General features: G+C 38.7%; 2 protein-coding genes across 9 annotated transcripts in view; one reads left to right on the top strand and one right to left on the bottom strand.

The window, feature by feature from the left end:
• Positions 1 to 475: 475 nt before the first annotated feature.
• Positions 476 to 9,809, top strand: LOC115905155 (synaptotagmin-15-like). Its single transcript, XM_030951268.1, has 8 exons — positions 476 to 532; positions 3,606 to 3,804; positions 4,460 to 4,602; positions 5,118 to 5,413; positions 6,200 to 6,370; positions 6,874 to 6,994; positions 8,047 to 8,226; positions 9,641 to 9,809. Exons 1-8 carry the CDS (start codon positions 526 to 528, stop codon positions 9,775 to 9,777), a joined length of 1,254 nt encoding a protein of 417 aa, XP_030807128.1. The 5' UTR covers positions 476 to 525; the 3' UTR covers positions 9,778 to 9,809.
• Positions 9,810 to 12,127: 2,318 nt separating this feature from the next.
• Positions 12,128 to 19,660, bottom strand: part of SHLD2 (shieldin complex subunit 2) — a 29,169-nt gene continuing 21,636 nt past the window's right edge. For 5 of the 8 annotated variants that reach the window (XM_030951109.1, XM_030951111.1, XM_030951108.1 and 2 more), the window contains 7 exons: positions 19,041 to 19,148; positions 18,101 to 18,283; positions 17,108 to 17,242; positions 15,946 to 16,152; positions 14,866 to 15,100; positions 13,145 to 13,260; positions 12,128 to 12,579 (listed from right to left, as the gene is read on the bottom strand). In XM_030951109.1, coding sequence (XP_030806969.1) covers positions 12,407 to 12,579; positions 13,145 to 13,260; positions 14,866 to 15,100; positions 15,946 to 16,152; positions 17,108 to 17,242; positions 18,101 to 18,283; positions 19,041 to 19,148 — 1,157 coding nt within the window. In that variant the 3' untranslated portion in view covers positions 12,128 to 12,406. The remainder of the gene's footprint in view (positions 12,580 to 13,144; positions 13,261 to 14,865; positions 15,101 to 15,945; positions 16,153 to 17,107; positions 17,243 to 18,100; positions 18,284 to 19,040; positions 19,149 to 19,660) is intronic. The other 3 variants (XR_004060838.1, XM_030951112.1, XM_030951113.1) reach the window with 3 other exon arrangements.

Raw genomic sequence — 19,660 nt, 5'->3', positions numbered from 1 at the left:
GGAGGTTAAACACCATTATGTTAATAAATACAAATAGGAAAGGCTGTAATTGCAATTGTCTAAGGACATATGTGTTCCTTTGTGCTTACTGATTTTGTTAAAGATATAAAAGAAATGCATGCTATTTCTTGCCCACACGAATATTCAGAATTAAGCTACTAATATACAAGAATTTTTCTGAGCGTAACTGTAGCTTTTGGAGCTTTCTCACACCAGCAATGTCGCACAGGTGCCTTTTCAGGGCTGCCAGAGGATTTATGCAGCACAATGCTCAGCATCATTCCTGCCCGATTCCAGCCCTCCCTCGGGAAGAACGGCAATGTCTGTTCTCGGGGAGCCTGGGACAGCGCGGGACCTTTCCCGACCGGGTCCCTTTGCTTTCCTTGGCCAGCGATGCCTCTCTTTGAGCTGCTGCTCCCGGGCTCCGCCGTGTGCGAGCCGGGGGCGGGCCGGGGAGGGGCTGCGGCTCTCGGACACCGGGACGGCGGCAGGCACTCGGCCCGGCCCGCAGGAGCAGCGGCACCCATGGCCGGTAAGTGCCGGGGACGCAGCGAGGGAGGCAGGGAGGGGGTGCCCGGCAACTCCCGCGGCCCCGGCCGGGCGGGCGCTGGGGAGGGCTCGCTAAAGCATCAGCCCAAAGCTGTCCCTGCAGCGGCCCGGCCGCGCTCCGCAGCCCGCCAGGGAAGGGGCAGCTGGAACCGCAGGGCTGCCAGCACCGCCCGGAGCACCTGAGAGAGAGCTCGGCCCCGAGACAGGCACAGCAAATGGGCAGTCTTGCCTCCACTCCCCCCCAGTTATTCAATTTATACTGTACGTGGGCTTAGGCTGTGCTTTTACATGGGGATTAAAACTCGTGGGGGACAACGAGCTGCTTGTGAATTTGCTCGCAAGCCAAAAAGCTTACTGCAAAGTTTAAGTAAAGCTTATTAAAAGCATATAATCACACAGTGAGCAAAAAGGGATGCAATCCCAGAGGAGACAGAGGATGCCTGTCAGCACCTGCTCTATGCTAGGATAAACCTGGTACCTATTAGCAGTAGACAGTCCCCTGGCTCAGGGAGGAGGAGATAAAATGGTCCAACAGGTGGTCTCTTCCATCTCCTCTGCCGTGATCCTGTACCACAGCAAGATACAATATATCAATTTCTCATGATGCCAGGTAGTTATGTTAAAAGCTACACATTTTGTCCTTGCATACAATGGATGCAACTTATCTCAGTGGTCAATTTGTGACTAGTGCTACATCGTGCCCTAAGCCACTGGTTCTGTTGCTGATCTAATCAGATAAGATGGTCTAAAAGTGAGACAAAATCTCCTTACTCTCATTAAATTACAGGTAACTACTGAAATGAGTAAAACTTTACCTTATATTTACACCTGTGTAAAAATTGAGTCTATGCCTATGGGTATGTCACGAATACTTAACATCATTCTGCAGTGAACAAATTCAGTACATACAAACTCATTAATTAGGAGACTGCAAACTCATTCTCTTACTCCAAAATCAATGCCTCATCAACACCTCATCATACTGTCTTTAATGGTAAATGGTGACAAAGTGGCTATAGGGGAACACAGAACTGCTGCTGAGAGCATCAGAGACTTGTGAATGAAGAGGACAAGTTAAAAAAAGACCTGTACAGCTTACTTGAAATGTTAACCTTTCAGATCAGACAGTAAAACTACCAGCCATATAGAGATTTGTTGTTTATAGTGCACCTACATGAAGGAAACCATTAATTTCTATTATGTTCGTGGGCATTAAACTGAAGCATTTTTTCTGCATCTGGCCTTCTGAGATGCAATAAAATGTGAGTCTGACTGAAGATATATTTGAGCATGCCCTGCAAAACTAGAAGGAACAAACACAAAATTCCCATGCTCATATGCATTTCCTCATACTGTGCATTCTTATCAAGGAAAACCAATTTATCCACATGGCACACTCAGGCTTGTCTCTGTATTAATATTAACCCACACCAAGTAGGTGCTTGTTTCCTGTTGCTCAGAATAAGGATTGCACTAACAGTCTGGCTGGATGCTGGAAGCCACTCAGTTCACCCACCAGCTGCAAGGCCAGCAAAGTGCTGTTGCTGTGGTACAGCCATGAGCAGGGTGGCTGCTTGTGGTGCTGCTGGGAGACAGGAGTAACTGTGTGACTCAGGGAAGCAGCCAGCCAATTCCTGCAGAGGCCTAAGGCAACACACCTAGAGGGGAGCTGCAAAACCAACTTGGCCCCAGTGACTCCACCAAATGCAGGAAAATGAGTCAGGATCAGATTAAGGCCTTTGAGGCACTATGGGCAGGTTAACTTTATAGCACAAGGTAATTACTTAAGTGTTCTGTAGCTGAAGGACATTTCATGTCACTTACTGCACACAGCAACACTGAAAAAGATCAGCAATATATGTATTTGCAACTCACATCCCATACTCTTTATAGCTCTAATGAATAAACTAAATTAAAATCGTTTGGAATTATTCAAAGCTATTATTATTTGATAGTCAAAACTATCACTAGTGTTGACTGATGATTTTGTGCTTTATTGTCTTTATTTTACTTGTACCATTGTACAGAGATGGCTAACTGCAAGGTACCTACAAAGCAGAGATAGATAAAAGGAAAAAGGAATAAAGCATAATCAAGTTAACTTTACATAAAAGCAGAGAAGAAGCAAAAAATTCAGTACCAGTTGTGAGAAAATGCCAGGTCACTTCACTACTTCAGTTTCAGAGGAGACCTTGAGAACTGTCAGCACCCAGTACTCAGCTGCTCCTGAGCTGTCTCCCATGGCTGCAGAGTGGAAGATAGTTGTAGAGTTTAGGTACAGAGCAAAATAATCTTTGCAGCCTATCACTCCAGCATTCTCAGCAAACATGTGAAAGCAACGAACTGAGCCCATGATCAATTGTCTACCCTTGGTCTAACGAGAAATTCTCACAACAGAATTTCTCATATTCATATTAAATACATTTATTAGGTTTTATTTGGGTTTTGGTTTTTTCACAGTAGTTGTAACAAGATTTTGTTGCATGCTGAGTACTCACGATTCAGGAAACTGTGTTTAATGGATATTTAACTTTGACTTCACAGGTCAGGAAACACATGCATCCTTAGAAAGAAAACAACCCATAGCTTTACTTTGTTCCTTGTGGCAGGGTCTAGATTCAAGTCAACATTGATAAATAGTTGGAAGAACAAACCAAACCAAAATAATGGTACCTTTCAGATTAGGTGCTCTGGGGTTCTCTTTTTCTTCCATTATGCAAGCTCTAGCACTTCTGCCATGCTAAGGTAAATGCTAATACAAAACAAAAGCCTGAATAATTCTTTGGCATTTGGTTTTTTTTTTTTCATGTCTGTAGTCTCTCACATTGTAGTTACTGTCAGTGCTTCTGAACTCTGTAATCTGTCACTGCCATTGTTATATCTCTTCAGGTGCTGCACCATACTATAACCAAACAAAAACGTGCATGTGAGCTGAATGCTTCATTTAAAAATAATTTTGGAATGGTTTTTGTTAGCTTTAATATTCCTGTCGACACCCAAAATATATTTAACTTTGATCTTCCTATGATGTATTGTGTGCTTTTATGTTTGAACAGAACAAGCAGTTGCTGTGGCTGGAGGTATAATAGGAGGGATCCTTTTATTTGTCCTCCTTGGAATAACTGCATATCTGCTCTGGAAAAAATTTTGCTGCCTCTTTTCTTATGAAAAGCTCATCAATCCTGTCAAAACAACAAATGCAAATGCCATTTTCCAGGATCAGGCAAATTCTGAAATTCATCTAAAAAGTACAAGGTACCTATTTTCATTTTCTTTTTAAAGCATATACTATGTAATTTATTTCAACTTGTCAAATGTCAAATAAGCAGGTGATCCAAATATATGCATGTACAGAAATAAAGGAGATCCTAATTATATGAAAACATCAGTTCTGTTTTGTTCCTTTAGGAAAAGGATAATCTAACTACGAAAGTGATGATTATTCCTGATTTATTTAAAAGAGAATATAGTCAAGTGTAATTGGTGAATGGATAGCTTTACCTGTTAGACAAACTTAGCCTATGTTCCAGAGTCATTTCTAGTCTAATAACAGAAACAACAGGACTTCAGTTCAGGAAGGAGACTCTCTAAGAGAATTAATCATTGCAGGGGTTTTGGGCTCTAAAACAAGCAGCTGCAGTTAATTCTTCCTTTCCTCGGAAAGATAAATTCTAAAGGGAAGGAAAGGGGGAAAGAGAAGAATCTGGCAGAAGAATTAAGACCTAATGTGCCTCACTGTCTTTTTATGCATTAAGCAATTTATTTTATTTGCTTTTGGATTTTATTCTTACCTTTATATGTCTGTATAATTTTTAAATTGTGACATAAGAACAGTAAACTTACTACTCTCATTAAGTTTGATTTCCAGCTTTAAACCACAACAGTCAAGAGGTGCTGTTATCTTGAGCAGGTCCAGAAGTGTTCCATTTGTCATTCCACCAACACTGCACGGGCGAGACTGGATTCACCTGACAAATGAAGAACAAGTTCAGGAAGACAGGGACCCCTTCATGACTCCTCAGTCTGGGCCACGGTCATCATTTCATTCTCTGGGTATGGCACTGCAAAAATGGGACTATTTTTAAGGGTAGGGTGGCTTTAATATTATGAAGCATATATCTTGGGGGCACACCAGAGACTGCATTACACAGCATAAGCCCTAAATGCTCCATGCATTTATATATTTTCTATATGAAAATTGGGCAAGAATGTAGTCATTTTGGTCCCAGTGCTTGTGGTACCTTACACATTTGGCAGAAAAAGAAATCTCTCCTTCCATATTTTGTATTTGTTGTCCCCAGAAACAGCAGTCATCAGCTACACACTGCAACAACAAATAGCTAGAACTAACCAGGTGCAAGCACAGAAATAAGAGAAAGACAATTGCTGCAGCCTACAATTACTCCCCTAATTTGAGGGAAAAGGAAATAAAATATGAAATTTTTACAAAAAATTGATTGTTAATAAAGAGAGTAATCTGATTTACCCGAATACAGCAGTGGTTATAAAAATGCCTGCAATGGTTCTCGAGGCTAATCTGAGGGTGCATGTTTTGCCTTTTCTTGTAGCTGGAGCTTATGTTGTAGGAACCATTAACCCAGATCTGTACAAGTTTCCTGAAGACAAAAGCGAAACAGATTTTCCTGCTGGCAGCATTGGCCGCCTCTGGTTCTCCATAGAATACGAGCAAGAGTCAGAAAGGCTCCTGGTCTCCTTGATCAAAGTCAGAAAGCTGCAGCCTCCTGCTGATTCCTGCAGTCCATTTGTGAAAATCTACCTGCTGCCTGATGAAAGAAGCTACCTGCAGTCCAAAACAAAACGTAAAACTCTTAACCCCCAGTTTGATGAAAACTTTGTTTTCCAGGTACTTTTTCTTTTGATGAGGCAGATTTTTGTTTGCAAATATTAACTTGTCAAACTACAGTACATGTTTGTATGTTTGCAATGCTTCCATCAAGATAGAAGTTGTTTCCACCAGAGACAGGATTCTTTTAACAGGGGCTTCTGGAGATTCTGGGCTACAGAACTGATCTTACTTCTAGTCTATACTAAAGTCAGGGGTTCCAGAACTTGCCCTGGGATTAACAAAAACTCCAGTTTGAACTACAACTGAGCAGTTCAGCCCAGCAGTTCTAGAAGTCAGAAGGAGCCAATACTGACATCATGCTTTCACAGCTTTTGGTTTCTTTGCTGTGGAAGTAGGCTAGACAGCAGAACCTGGGAGGAATCTCTGGGCTGCTATTTGTACAGTACTACATAGCTTGGCTTCCCATGCTAACAGGCTTTCAGCACACGTCACAAGACAAAAGCTTTAAAACCAAAAAAGTTTGTGTTTCAGACAACTGAAAAAATGTTTACAGATTCTAAACATCTGAGTTTGAAAGTGAATGCATCACACAGCACTAGATCCATATGAGCTAAAAAACCACCAACTAACTTCACAGCTTTCAAATGAACTCGTATTTTAGCTTCAATCTTAACTTCCACATAGCTCAAGTTTTAGGCTAAATTTTAAAAGTACTTCAAATAATTAAAGGAAATCCCCACCTAAACTTGCCATAGTTTGAAAAATATTTCCTTTGAAGTCATGCTAGAGTAGGAAAGTGTCAGATGTTTTATAATTATTAATGTTCTTCATTTTCCTGTACAGGTTTCCAGTAAAATGTTGCTCCAAAGGACACTAAAGTTTTTGGTTTATCATGTTGATAAACAGAAGAAGCATCATCTCCTAGGCCAAGTTATCTTCCCACTAAAAAATGAAGCATTAACTGAGGACAACAAACTAGTCATATGGAGAGACCTGGAGAAAGAAAACTTGGAGGTATGTGATACCAGGCTCTTGGCACTGTTGAACATCTGTCATCCTGCAAGTATTGGAAGGATATAGTTGAAGTAGAACTACATTCTACCAAGTACCTCACATGCAAAAATACTTCATAAACATTTGGAATAGAAATTCCCATCTTACCACCCTGCAGATCCATAGCTATTGTAAAAGGAGTACCCAGATGCTTAGAAAAAAGTCACATGAATTAGGAGGTTGTTACATAAGAACTTTTGTTATTTGCTTCTCTTTTCAATTAGTAACAGCAGAAAGGGCAAGGAAATATATATTCCCAGGAAAAGAGTAATTCTGAGGGTTAGAAAGGCTGATTAATTGGTTCCATCAAATGTTACAAAAGCACAAATAAAGCCATTACAACTCACTCACATGCCTCAGTGTGACAGAAACCATTAGTATGAAAAAGGATTTTTCTCCCCATTTGACCACACAATGAGGGAGTTCTTCAGACATATTTGACAGGTGTTGTTCTGCTTCCAAAGCCTCCTTCAGAGCATGGTGATATCCAGTTCTCCCTGAGCTACAATGACTACTTGGGCCGTCTCACTGTGGTGGTTCTGAGGGCGAGGGGATTAAAGCTCCAGGAGGAGAGCCCTGCTGTTGGTAAGTGGGATCTCCTCCCTGCTATCAGCTCCACAATTCCTGTTTTCATTTGCTCCTTCCTCATCTGTACACCCAGCCTTGTGCTGTGGGACTCTGACAGAAACAAATAAACATCCTGGTAATTTGAGTGGAAACAAGACACATTTTGCCCTGAGGCAATTAGATTTTGACAGCTTAGTTTTGCTATTTTTGGGGTTTGTTTCATAATATAAGGTTTGTCCTGTGGCAATTGGTGGTAACTTTTTTCTCCTGTTTTTGTACAGTGAGCAACGTCCTTTTGCTGCTCTCCAGTCCAGAGAGGGCAGCATTTCAGGGGATATTGACATTAACAGTTGCCTCAAGTCAAATTCCCAGAGGTAACAGCTGCAGGACAACTGCTTATGCTGAACACCTGTCCTGGGAGGAACCGAGTTGAGAGAAAAAAATCTCAGTTTAGGACAGCCTGGCTATTTTTCAAAGGGCCATGGCATGGACTCACAATTTTCTCCCTTAGTGCAGAGGGGTTTTTCTAGTACATCATACTCATGTATGCCTGGTCTCAGAGATTACCTCAAAATGTTGTATAAAATCTAACATTCAAAAGCAAGAACAGATGAAGAACCAAACTTGTATTTCAGTCTGTAGTGATTTCTTGCAGGGCTTTGAAGCTAAACAATATAAATGCAAAATACACCTACCATTTAAAAAGAAGTTTAGTCCTCTATATATATTATACACACATCACTATGATGTTTTTTTTGACTGAACAAATTAAGCCTTCAAAAAAGGCTCCATCAGATAAAGGGAAGGCACAGAAATGTAAGATCAAGGATGCAGGCTAAGAATATGGCTGCTTATTTTAACAGCACCTCAATTGGAAAGTGCACTTCAAACTGCACCCTCAGTATTTTGTAGGCTCCCTGCTTTATGTCATGCTGCCATGTGTGTTCCATCAATCTTCCACAATCTGATGTTATACTTGATATTGACTCCCAAAAGGAAGAAATTCCTTAAGCTGTCTCCCAACTGCTTCTTGAAGATGTCATTTAGTCTTGAATTTCCTTTTCTCCAAGGTGTGTATGTCAAAGTCTCACTAATGAACCATAATAAATTCATCAAAAGTAAAAAGACAGCAGTTCTTCTGGGAACTCCCAATCCTGTGTACAATGAAACCTTCAGTTTCAAGGCAGATCAGACAGAGCTGGATACAGCAAGCCTGAGTCTATCTGTGCTCCAGAGTAACAAAGGAGAAAGTAAGTTATATACATTATTACAGTTATATAAATTATTACAGTCAAGGTGTCAAATCTCTTACATATTTGAGACATGTTTAAACCTGAGAGGAAGTAATTCCTTTTCAGCAATAATCATAAAACATGTTGAGTTTTATGGGGTATTTCAAAGGCTGTCTCTTTAAAAGCAGAACAACTTATTCATAGTTAAGCATATGTCTCTCTTTCAGAGGCTACATTTCATGGAAGACATGAATAAAATCACTGCAGCCTAGTCAATGCCAGTACAAGGTGCTGTGCCTTTGTTTCATTCCAGCATCCCATTAAAACAAGCTTATGTGAACACTTGTGTGTGTAACACACAGCCTCCAAAACTGTGTGGCCATTCACTCCTTCTAAGCATATTTGAAAGAGGAATAGGAATTTTAATTCTCTCAGCAGAGAGAAAGAAGAAAGAGAGATTAGCAAACATCCCCATTCCCCAGCAGAAAACCTGATGCCTGAGGCCACCTCTTACTGTTAGAGAATCCATTAAGGAGTTCTGCTTACAGAAGCAAATCAGAATTCAGTATTTCCACTGCTCACAAGAAAAACATCTTCCCTGCAGTGCAAATATGATCTCAATAATTTTCCCATTCATAGCTGAAAAATCTAGGCATGAATAAGCAATCTGGTCCTTAGCAGTGGCAACACACATATCACAGCTCCCAGCTGTCTCAGTAACTGCATTTATTTTTTGCAAATCATATCAATCCTACTGAGGTTGAAGATAACCAAAATTAGAGCACACTTCCCCAGTAAACCTGAGGTAAAGGGACAGGGCAGATACAGATCAGATATTTGTACCTTGGAGATGTTTTAGTTTAACTTCAGGCAAAAGGACAGGCCTGCATTGACTGAACACCCACTTACTGCTGTGCCTTTTAATGCTGAACCTCAGCAGGTAGAAGCTACAGAACCTGAAGTCTACGGTTACTTCTTTGAGAAATGTTTTGGTTTAAAAATACCTTCCAGAAAAAGCATTATTTGGAGAAAAGCATGTTGTCATCTTATTGGAGAGGTTCCACACTGTTGCCTCCTTATCACAAAAGTTCCATACCTTCTTGGTGTTCCACATGGGCAGTTCCTCAGAGCACTGACTCTTTCTTCTTCACAAAGCAGCCAACCGACTCCAGCTTCCCTCTCAACCAGCCACCCCACTCTTTTATAGCATCTTCTTCTCATTGCTTACAGCTGTGGCCTGTTAAAGTCAGGCCTGCTCCTAATCTTTGCTAATTGGCCCAGCTGCAACTCCTTAGGGGTAAGATTACTTTCTGCACTATCTTTATTTTCTTATATTCTATCCCCCTACAAAAACATGTTGATAGTCTAATGTAGGCAAGGATTTCAGAGAAGCATGACAAGTGTTCATCACTAACTGCTTTTTTTTCCCCAGAAACACTTCTGCTGGGACGAGTAGTAGTTGGGCCTTTCATGTACACACGTGGCAGAGAACTGGAACACTGGAATGAGATGATCAGCAAGCCCAAGGAGCTGGTTAAACGATGGCATGCTCTCTGCCACAGCACATGAACAGCACTGGGGAAAAACCAGCCTTAATATGGAAAAGCTCTTTCTAACTTTCTCATCGAAAAGGTACAAAAATCTTTGCTAAGATTTTGTGCCCAAAGAAGAATAAAATAAATTATTTCCTTGACCAAACACAAATAAAAGATTTGGTTCCTGGTAGGCTGAGAGTCCCTCCTTCCTCTCTTCAAAATATATGTTAAATTTAATTAACACGTAGCTGAGCAAACAAAACAGCCAAACATCTCTCAGTATTAATTATTTTGACTGGTAAATTCCAATTCTTGGTCATGAGTTCTGGGCACAAATGATCACACATGTAGATAGAGCCCAAGAATTGCCAGTGATGACACCAGGCCTATCTGCCCACTGCTCCACATCACCACAGTGCTTCACCAAAGGGGAGAGAAGCCCAGTGAGCATGCCAAAACAGACACAGCCCAAAAGACACTGACTAATACATGTAGAACTTTTAAAGCAGCATTGTATTTAAGACCTCTTTTGAAGAGGATGGGTGAAGGCACTGCTCATTGGTCACACACCTGGAAGCAGCTGTTCACATCCCTCAGCACCTCAGTGCATTTCCTGCAGTAACTCAGTTCAATGTTTCTAGCTGACCCCAAGTACAACACTTTGTGTTGACACTAAGGGACAAGCAGAGAAGTCACAGAGTCAGAAGTGACTGGAGGCTATTCCAGTACTGGAGTCCTCTGAGACAGTAAGATGAGGACATGTCCTGTCCTATTATATTTCTCTCTAAACACATCTCTGCTGGAAACAGCATTGATTACAAGAGCCTTGGGTTTGACCTAGTATGACCATTCTCACACTGAAAATCCAATTAGCTTAAGGCCCCTGGGCATGTGTCTGTTTTAGTAGTAGAGTCCTCTTCATTAAGTAAATTACTGCTCTCTAAAGTAATTTGGAGCAATTACTCGTAATCAAAATAAAATAGGACATTTTTCTCTTTTTGATTGTTCACTGGGGACCTGAGCTCTGTACCCTTCTCACTGTACAGTCAAAAACCAGACACACAGGCTGCTGCAGCAAAACATTTTGCACAATCGTGTTCCATAACCTCTACAGCTGAAATCAAACCAACTTCCTTTCAAACAGGATACAATATTAATTAATTCAAAATCTTAAAAATATTAGGCCTCTCTGGGGAGATGAAACCACTTTCCATTTTGATAATATTGTTATTTCCTAAAGGAAATGTTATGAAAGAGAAGATACCACAGAGGAATTGCAAGATAACAGACCTCCCTGATCCACCATCTGGTATGTTACACAGTACTCTCAGTCTGTCTTGCTAATTACAGCACTGGATACAAAATGAGCCTAAACTCATTACATTAAACTGAATATGACAAAGTGCTCGACCTTCATTATATCTAAATGGGTAATACCAGCAACTCAACCCCATAGAGCTCTATTCAAATTTCAGCCCCACAAAACTACTGCAAACCAATCTGATAAGCAAAGCTATTGTGTTTGTTCTGGGGAGAAAAACTACACAGTTATCATACAGTTTACATATTACTAGAAGAAAATTATTTCACCAAATACATTTTGCATTTTATTATTTCAATAATACCATTAAGGATCTTAAAAGTAAGCAGTTAGTATTTCAGATGGCTGGTTCATGAGCTTATGCAGAAGATGCACGCAATGCACAGCATCTGTTAACAAATACCCCTAAGGTGGGAAGTCACCTGTCTGACTTGATGTACAGTGTGGTCCTCTTTTCTTTTCATACATTAAAGTAACAAGACTTCCAGCTTGTGTGTTCAGTAATTTAAGCTAAACTGTGAAAAACCAAATTCTAACACACTTACCAATGTACTTGTACTCATGGTCATCCAAGGGAAGCAAATGAGAAAGGCCCTTTTTGACTCTTCCTGAACAGGAGTTATTTCAAAGCAAGAAACATCATCAAATAAGGAGTTCTAATAGTGTTTTTAACTGTCACATAATGAGCAATTGTTTTACCTACTGCCTTTTATATACCATCCATCTGATCTTGTGCTTGAGACTTACCTTGAGCTGAAGGAGGTGGAATGATTACAAGACAGTTCTGTTTTACAAGAGAAAAGAGCAGCAGCAAAATTGCTGAAGGTAAACAGCAAATATTCCACTGTTAAAAGAAGGAAAGCAACCACAACAGCAAAACAAAACCACCAAGCTCCAGATAGCATATGGGATAAGACAAACAAAAATTGAGTAGCTAAAATATTACTGAATTCTCTGTCTTCCTCTAATATGCCAGATCTCAGGAAAATTCAGTCTCTTACAATACTAGTGAACTTTTCTGAGGAGAAAAAGGAAAACAGATATGAAAGAAATTGTTGGAGTTTATTAACATCATTATTAAGACAAATATGCATGTATAAAAATATATTATGCATGTATAAAAATATATCTTATGAAAATTCATCAGTATTACTCCAGCAGTATATACTATTAGCAGATATTCCATACCAGTCATTTTGATAGTTTTTCTTTTTTCATAAGTTAAAACCAAAATCCTTTATTATCGTTTTTAAAAGATATTTGCTTCCTTCGGCTAAGTAATTTTTCTTCTGCTTCCCATCTGTGTGTCCTTATGGTTTTTGTTACTCAGTTAGTGCAGAGGTCAAAGATCAGGATGAAAATTCAGCAGATGGAAATCCTTTTGCAAAGGATAGCTGTTCTCATCTAGCACGAAGTGGCTTCTGATTTCCAACAAATAGGATGCTTCTGTGTCTGCCAGCAGTGAATGACACAGGTCTGCTACTATTGCGCTGTAGGTTACATCTGAAGAGGGCACTGCAAGACACAAAACAATTCAATTTACACCTGATTTTCACAATAGCACCTAACATTCAAGTTCTACCTCCATGAAGCTCCATTGAATTACTGGAAGTGAAGTTCAACATCTGAATAGAAAATTAGCTTTTACTTTCAATTACTTTTTAAAAACAATGAGCTGAGCCTGTTTCTCATTACCTGTGAGAATTAAACACCTCAAGTCAAACAGGATGTATCAAATGAAGCTTGTCTGAAACACAGCTCAGTGTTTCACATCATGAAAACATGCCAGCTCCTTCTAAAAGCTCCTAAGACATTCAATTTTGCACATAAGGAATCTATTTAGTTATTGAATATTTAGGTATATAACTACAACAACTTAGTTATGTAACAGGTATTCACACCACCTCACCTCCTGCTGTTGCAACCTCTCCTCTGAAATTCCGAGTTTGTCAGACAGCCACTGAAATATTCTTTGATGTTGGTTGCTTAGGGTTTTTTTAAACTGTCAATGATTAATAATTTTGCTTCCATTGTGAACTTTGCTGCCTGTTTCTATCACAAGTAATTAATGAATCAGTACCTACTAATCTCTTCAGCCAATCTGCAGGAATATTGAGGAAGATTTTTTCCATCAACTCAGACACCACATGAACATAAATTTCATGTCCTTCATCTTCTACTGTCATCAAAGCAGGTCTAGATCAGAAAACAAAGTTTCATGGAAGTTTACTGCTATGGTTTGTTTTTTATTGAAGCAAAATTTTAGAAAGCACTAAAATTTAATCTTACTGTGCAACATAATACCAAGAAATAGAAAAATGAGAAAATCTCTATGTACTCATGTGTCAAATCTGTAGCACTGGAATCAGTTCGAGGAATAAATAAGGAAATGGCCTTAAACTGAGACAGGACACAGATTAGACACTAGAAGGAAAATTTTTACTGTTCAGATGGTCAGGATTGCCCATGGAGGTGGTGGAAATGCAAAGCAGGGACATCAGCTTAGGTGTATCATCTGGAATTGCACCATCTGTATCAACATCACTCTGTATTATCTGTCTTAATACATCACTTTATAGCCACATAATACCAAGGTATGTCTCTTGTACTGTAACAAATACCAAATGTTTTCACAAACCACTGAACAAATAAAAATCCCTGTTAGGAAATACTCCCAAGGTGATGTTTTCTTACTAAATTGATCAGAAGAAAATTTCAGTGCAAAAATGTCAGGCTTTTCTCTGAAAAAATTGGACATGTATATTCTACATCTGGATGTGCTCCCATGCTGAGAATACAAACACTGGAAATTCTTATCATTTTTCTACCCTCTTTTGTGCAGGAGCAAATTGAGGTCCTTCATGCCCACTGAGATCTTATAGTCTTATAAAAGACTGGCAGAACCTTTTCAGTTAAGGAAAAAACCTTTTTGCACTTAATCCTCCCTCACAGGAAAACAAATAGCACATAAAGATGCAAGACTATTTTGCTTAGAGGAAAAATACTAAGTCACTACCTGGTTAGATAAATAGGATACTTAAGTCCTAGTTCATTAAGTAATAGTATTTAAGTTAATGATTCATTAAGCTCATTATGAAAGAGTTTAGAAAGAAATTGAGAAAAAATTTAGATTGAAAATTTACATATTCTAGAATTCTATCATGTCCGTGGTTGTCTCAATAAACATTCTCTAGCTACATGTCTTTCTAGTTACAATGAAAATCCCATTTCAAAACCCAAGAAAAATGTGAGAATTGAACAATTAGTTAATAAAGATGTACCTACATCAACTAGATCCACTTCGTTTATTTTCTCTAAGTGTGAATATATGTGTCTCACAGTGCCATCTGGTGATAACTCACTATCTCTGCTCTCCCAGAATGTTTGTTGAAAACGTTTGTCAATATTATTTCTGCACAGCTGAAACTGACTAATAAGTTTAAAAACACAGTTCTGCATTCACGTGATTTCAGATTTAGGCTGGAACAAGATTCTCAATGACTTTTCCTTTGGTCCTCAAAGTTTACTCCATCTTAGCTTTATCTGACACAGTACTGGGTAAACATCATTCCTGCATGATGGCATTCATAGAAATTAAAAGGTTAGATTCAAACTAAGAATATCGTGTATAAATAATGACAATATAACACAGCAATTCAAAAACAACAAATTGAAAATTCATTGGAGAGACAGGGATTGCTAAGCACACCTTAAACAAAGAATTTTAGGTATGGGGGAAATTAAAATGGAAAAAGTTTACCTCCCTAATAATAAACATTACTTGAACTCTATTTTGTTTACCTGTAGAATGTTTTTACTTTGCTGTATGGCAGACATCTAATACATTGCTTATAGATCATGTTCTCATCTGCCTGTAGCTCCAAACCACATTTGGCACAACCTGAATACGTAATCATAGGCAGAGAAGCCAAAACACATTCCAGGGAAGTGTCAGCAGAGAAGATGAGTTGCTTGTACTGACCAGTGGAAATGGTAAACTTCAATTCCAAGATATGGGCTTTCACTTGGACCACTCCTACAAAAACAATTCAAATATGAATTAAGCTTTATTTAGAACTGAAAGCAAAATCAATGGCTACAGCTGATTAAAAACCAAAATTGCTATCAAGAACTTGCTCAGTTTTTTCCCCTTTGCTAACACATGCTCAAATTTTTAGAGGTATTTTATTCAGTGAAAAATCTTGGTAACTAAATATTATTTTAAAATGTACAAAAGAACTACATTTTCAGGGACTATATCAGTAGATGCCACTATAGAAGGTGTCTGAATAAGAGACCAAAATTGTGCAAAGAATTTCCAAGTGATTTTCTTCCCACTGTTTCAAAGACACTGAAAAGCACAGTTTTAACAACTTAGCTTTTCACTATTTACATACAGAGTGACTTAAATGCTGCAAGAACAACTTTAATCACTTCCTAGAATTTAACACCACCCATAGCCATCTTCTAGGTTTATCTGGAGAGGATGACTGTGTAAAATTGTCTTCTTTGTCCTTTTGTAAGAAGTTTTCAATAGCAGTAGCTATTGAGTTCTGGTTTTTGAGAAACACTGATAAACTTTCAGTAATTAGTCACATCATTCCTGGACTGGCTGGTGTGGACAACAAAAGTCAGCATTTCCCTCTGTGTTCCAAAGCTGCCTTTGCATGGCAGCACACACCACACCTATCCCTCTGCTGGGCTCATGGGATGAAGGCTGCATTCAGTTTGGCAAAGAACAGGGCAGCAGCCTCCAGAATAAATTCAGAACCAGACCTGGGCTACCTAAAAAAAAAAACATCTTGCCTCATCAAGAGAGCATCTATTTTGCCTACTTGTGCATGGCACAACAGACATGACAGAGCTATGGATAACATTTACCTGAGCATTTTTCATCCAGGAGTGCTGAGAGCCTTGTCAACTCCATGAGGGATGTTTGACTTTTCTGAAACTTTTCTTTAAATTCAACTGCCCTTTTGTCATCATCAAACAAGCACTCATAGGAAGACCATGGAGTTGTGTGCAGTTCCAGGTCACCTGAGACAGAACTACACTGGACCAAAAGGTATTTGAAGGCCCATATGTGGTCTACAGAACAAAAAAGCAAACAGAAGAGTTTACTTTCTGTACCATGGTTAATTGACAGAAAGCCAAGGTCACTTACAAGATTGAGAAACAAATCAGATGACATTCTCATATAGGCAGCTCTGGCAACTTCCTTTTAAGTGTGATGACATGTAAGGTTTTTCCTTTCCCTATAAACTTTGCATGAGTTGTTTCCCATAACAGAAATTTCATTTCACTTCTACCAAATTCAGCTGTCACGACAACTCAGCATTCTGAAAAAGAAACCAGCTCTGAAATTTGTTGTCAGCACTAATGCTGGCAATGTCTCAGAGAAAGAAAATCTTCATGTTATTAATCAACTTCCATTTTAATGTGCCCCTGTTTTTTAATCTTCTATCTCCACAATTATCAATTTAACATAAACCTAGTTTAACTTTTCTTAAAAGAACAAGACTAGGACTAAATCACAGTTTGGTAGTAGTCACTGCACAGTTTATGTAATTCTTGCAAGAGATGCTTTTACTTAGTTACAGCTAGACTTGGTCTCAAGACCATCAGGATATAAAGCCTAACACGAGTAAAGCAGAAAGCAGAAAATGAAAAAAGGAATAGGAAAAACTCACTAATTCATGCTACACCAGACAATGATAAGGAAGACCCAGCAAAACTGGTAACATAGTTAACACTCACGGATTTTTATAGTCACATAACCAGGCACTATACAAGTAAGTGCATCTTGTATATAGATTGAAGTTTTTAAATATTTATGCCTTCTCAGTCTTCCCAAGTGCAATCAAACTCTGTTACTGAGAGCACTGCTTCTAAACAGAGATGTTAGAATTAGCACAAAATACATTACCCCTCCAAGGGGAGTATTTAAAGTTGAATGGATAAATGTTACCAGCTGAATACTTAAAAGGCACTAACAGCATCACAAAAATCTTTTCAGACCTACCAATAGGTAGAAGGACCTTACCTTTTTTCCTCTGAAGCTGGGGGTACCAGGCAGCCCCTGCTCCCCACAGAACCATCCTATAGTGTTGATCTCTGTTCTGTTCTACTGTTAGAATAATTTTTCTTTGGCTGCCACCTCTGTAGCTGTACAAAGATTCTGATAAGAATTGAAATTACATTACTTCTACAGTAAAAAGCATATAAGCACACAAACCCCATGTGCCTCAGTATTACAGTGACATCATGGTGTTATCACATTTCATGCTACAAATAAAAGCAAAGAAGAATACACCTACAATTTCTTCTGGACAGAAAATAACCTGCTTTCTTCTGCAACATGAATCTAGTTTGAGAAAGTGCATAAACTATATTAATTAACTTTCATCCATCTAAGCATTGGGTAATTGGACAACTCTCTTTGAACCAGGAGGTATCTGAGCATCTTTCATCTCCCATTCATCCTGACTTGGACTGAGTAGAAAGAAGTTGTACTCAATCTCTCAGCAACTGTTGTAATTAGAAGTTCCCATAACTTCTGTAGAATACAGTGGAAGAAACATTTCTCTAGAAGTTTTCACATAAAAGAAAACTATAGGCACAAAGTGTACAAGGCACACTAAAACTATTAGTAACAGTACATACAAATCTGTACACCACTCTTATCCAGGACACTGCATGTCTGTTTCAGTTCCACATTACAACTACAGCATTTTTCATAAATAATTCTTGAACAAGAACACCTGGATGAAATATCTAACTAATATTTAGTTCCAAGACTTAAATACCAGAGCAAATTATGAAGATGTCTATCTTCAAAATTCTGCATTTAAAACTAATAAACATTCTATTGATGATGTGGGTGGAAATTTGTATCTTACAAGTTCAAGATGATAGTGCAATGTGATCAAATTTTTGTGCAAAGCTTGAAATCAAGCAGTGAGAAACATTTTGCCTTGCAAAATTGCTGTTTAAGTTCCACCTACTGCAGAAGTTGGAGTCCAGGGCATGAACTTACCTGTTAACACAGAAATATTGATAATTTTCAGGATTGAGTGCACCAAAGTATTTGGCTGGAGCTGATCTAGCTGCACATACCGAACATCATCCAGTCTCTGAACTTGTCTTTGTGGAATGTCTCTGAAGTGTGGAAATTCTGATGATATGTATGCCAATAAGCCATGCAGAACACCATCATCCACTAGAGGATAAATTTATATGGAAAAAAGGCAAAGTCACATACTGCTTTGTATGCTTAGAAGTGTAAAACTTGTGACTTGGAACATGTTTACACTGAAAAAATCAGAACAATTTTAGAAAAACTTTAAGGTTAGAAATTCTTGAGGTATATAACACTTTATTTGAAATGAAACTGTACTTCAGGGTAGTATCAAGAGGAGGCAGATGAAGTTAAGCTAAGTGCAATACTTTAAAATACAACAAAAAAAACCTTGTATCATAGCTGGGTAAGAAGAAAGCTGTTCTTGATCACTGGCCTCAGAATCCGCCTTAAGAGCTGGCATCACAACAGTGGACATCACAAAGACAGGAAGAACAATGGTGATACTTCCACAGTATTTTCCCCTCAGTCTCCAATCCTCCTTTCATTTCCCTGAATGGATCTACTTACTCCATTTTGCAAAAAAGTTAATCCTCATGCAATCTCAGACATGACATGGGCAGGTCCTGGGATAACTGCTCTTTCCTAAACTAAACTAATTTTTTTGAGTTCAGTGTGGTAGCCACCAAACTTTGTCATCATCTCCACATGCCTATTTGATGTTATGTCCACATCTTGTGCTCAGGTATTCCTGTTATATTTTTCTATTGTGTTTTGTACCTCTCAGTTGCACACATTTCTATTTTACATTATATGTGATGCATTGCCAGCAAAATGGAGCACTTGAAATAGCTCTTTTACTGTAATTTTCATGGCAACTTATGCACTACAATCTTACATTCTTCTGTATTGAGAGCTGAGCAGTTCCCCAGATTCAGTAACTGACTGGTAAATGTTGACTGAAGCATGACTTCTCCACACCAAGGATTCTCATACATTATTATATCTGCAAGAAAAAAACAATTTTATCAACTCACATATCAACAATACTGAAGTGTATAATATTTCTCTTGACTATATAACTCTCTTACATACAGATGTATAAGGCACAGGGTGTGAAAGAGAACACTTGGAAACACAGTGATTTTATTTTAATCTACCAACACCATTTACAATGAGCTAGTAAAACTGTCTCATCAATTTGATATAATTCTTAAATTCATTAGCCTCCTAGCAGACACTGCTTAGGTCTGGTTTGTAGCAGTACTTGTACTTTTCAGGAACAACTGTTTTAAAACACTGACACCTTACAGAATAGCCCTGACTCTCCATGGCTGTGTCTGAAGGCAAGCTTCCATGGAATAGTCAATGATGCACTCAGGATGACTGAGAACTCAATGATGCAAGTGATGGAAGAAAGAGACTTACAAATGCTTAGTCATAGTTCCAAATGACTTGCTACATTCTTCTACTTTAAACAGGCATTTTTAAGATCCATATTTTAAAAAGGCAAACAAA

The sequence above is a fragment of the Camarhynchus parvulus genome, chromosome 6, assembly GCF_901933205.1.
Source record: "Camarhynchus parvulus chromosome 6, STF_HiC, whole genome shotgun sequence".
Classification (NCBI taxonomy): domain Eukaryota; kingdom Metazoa; phylum Chordata; class Aves; order Passeriformes; family Thraupidae; genus Camarhynchus; species Camarhynchus parvulus.
This window is presented reverse-complemented; position numbering and strand designations above follow the sequence as displayed.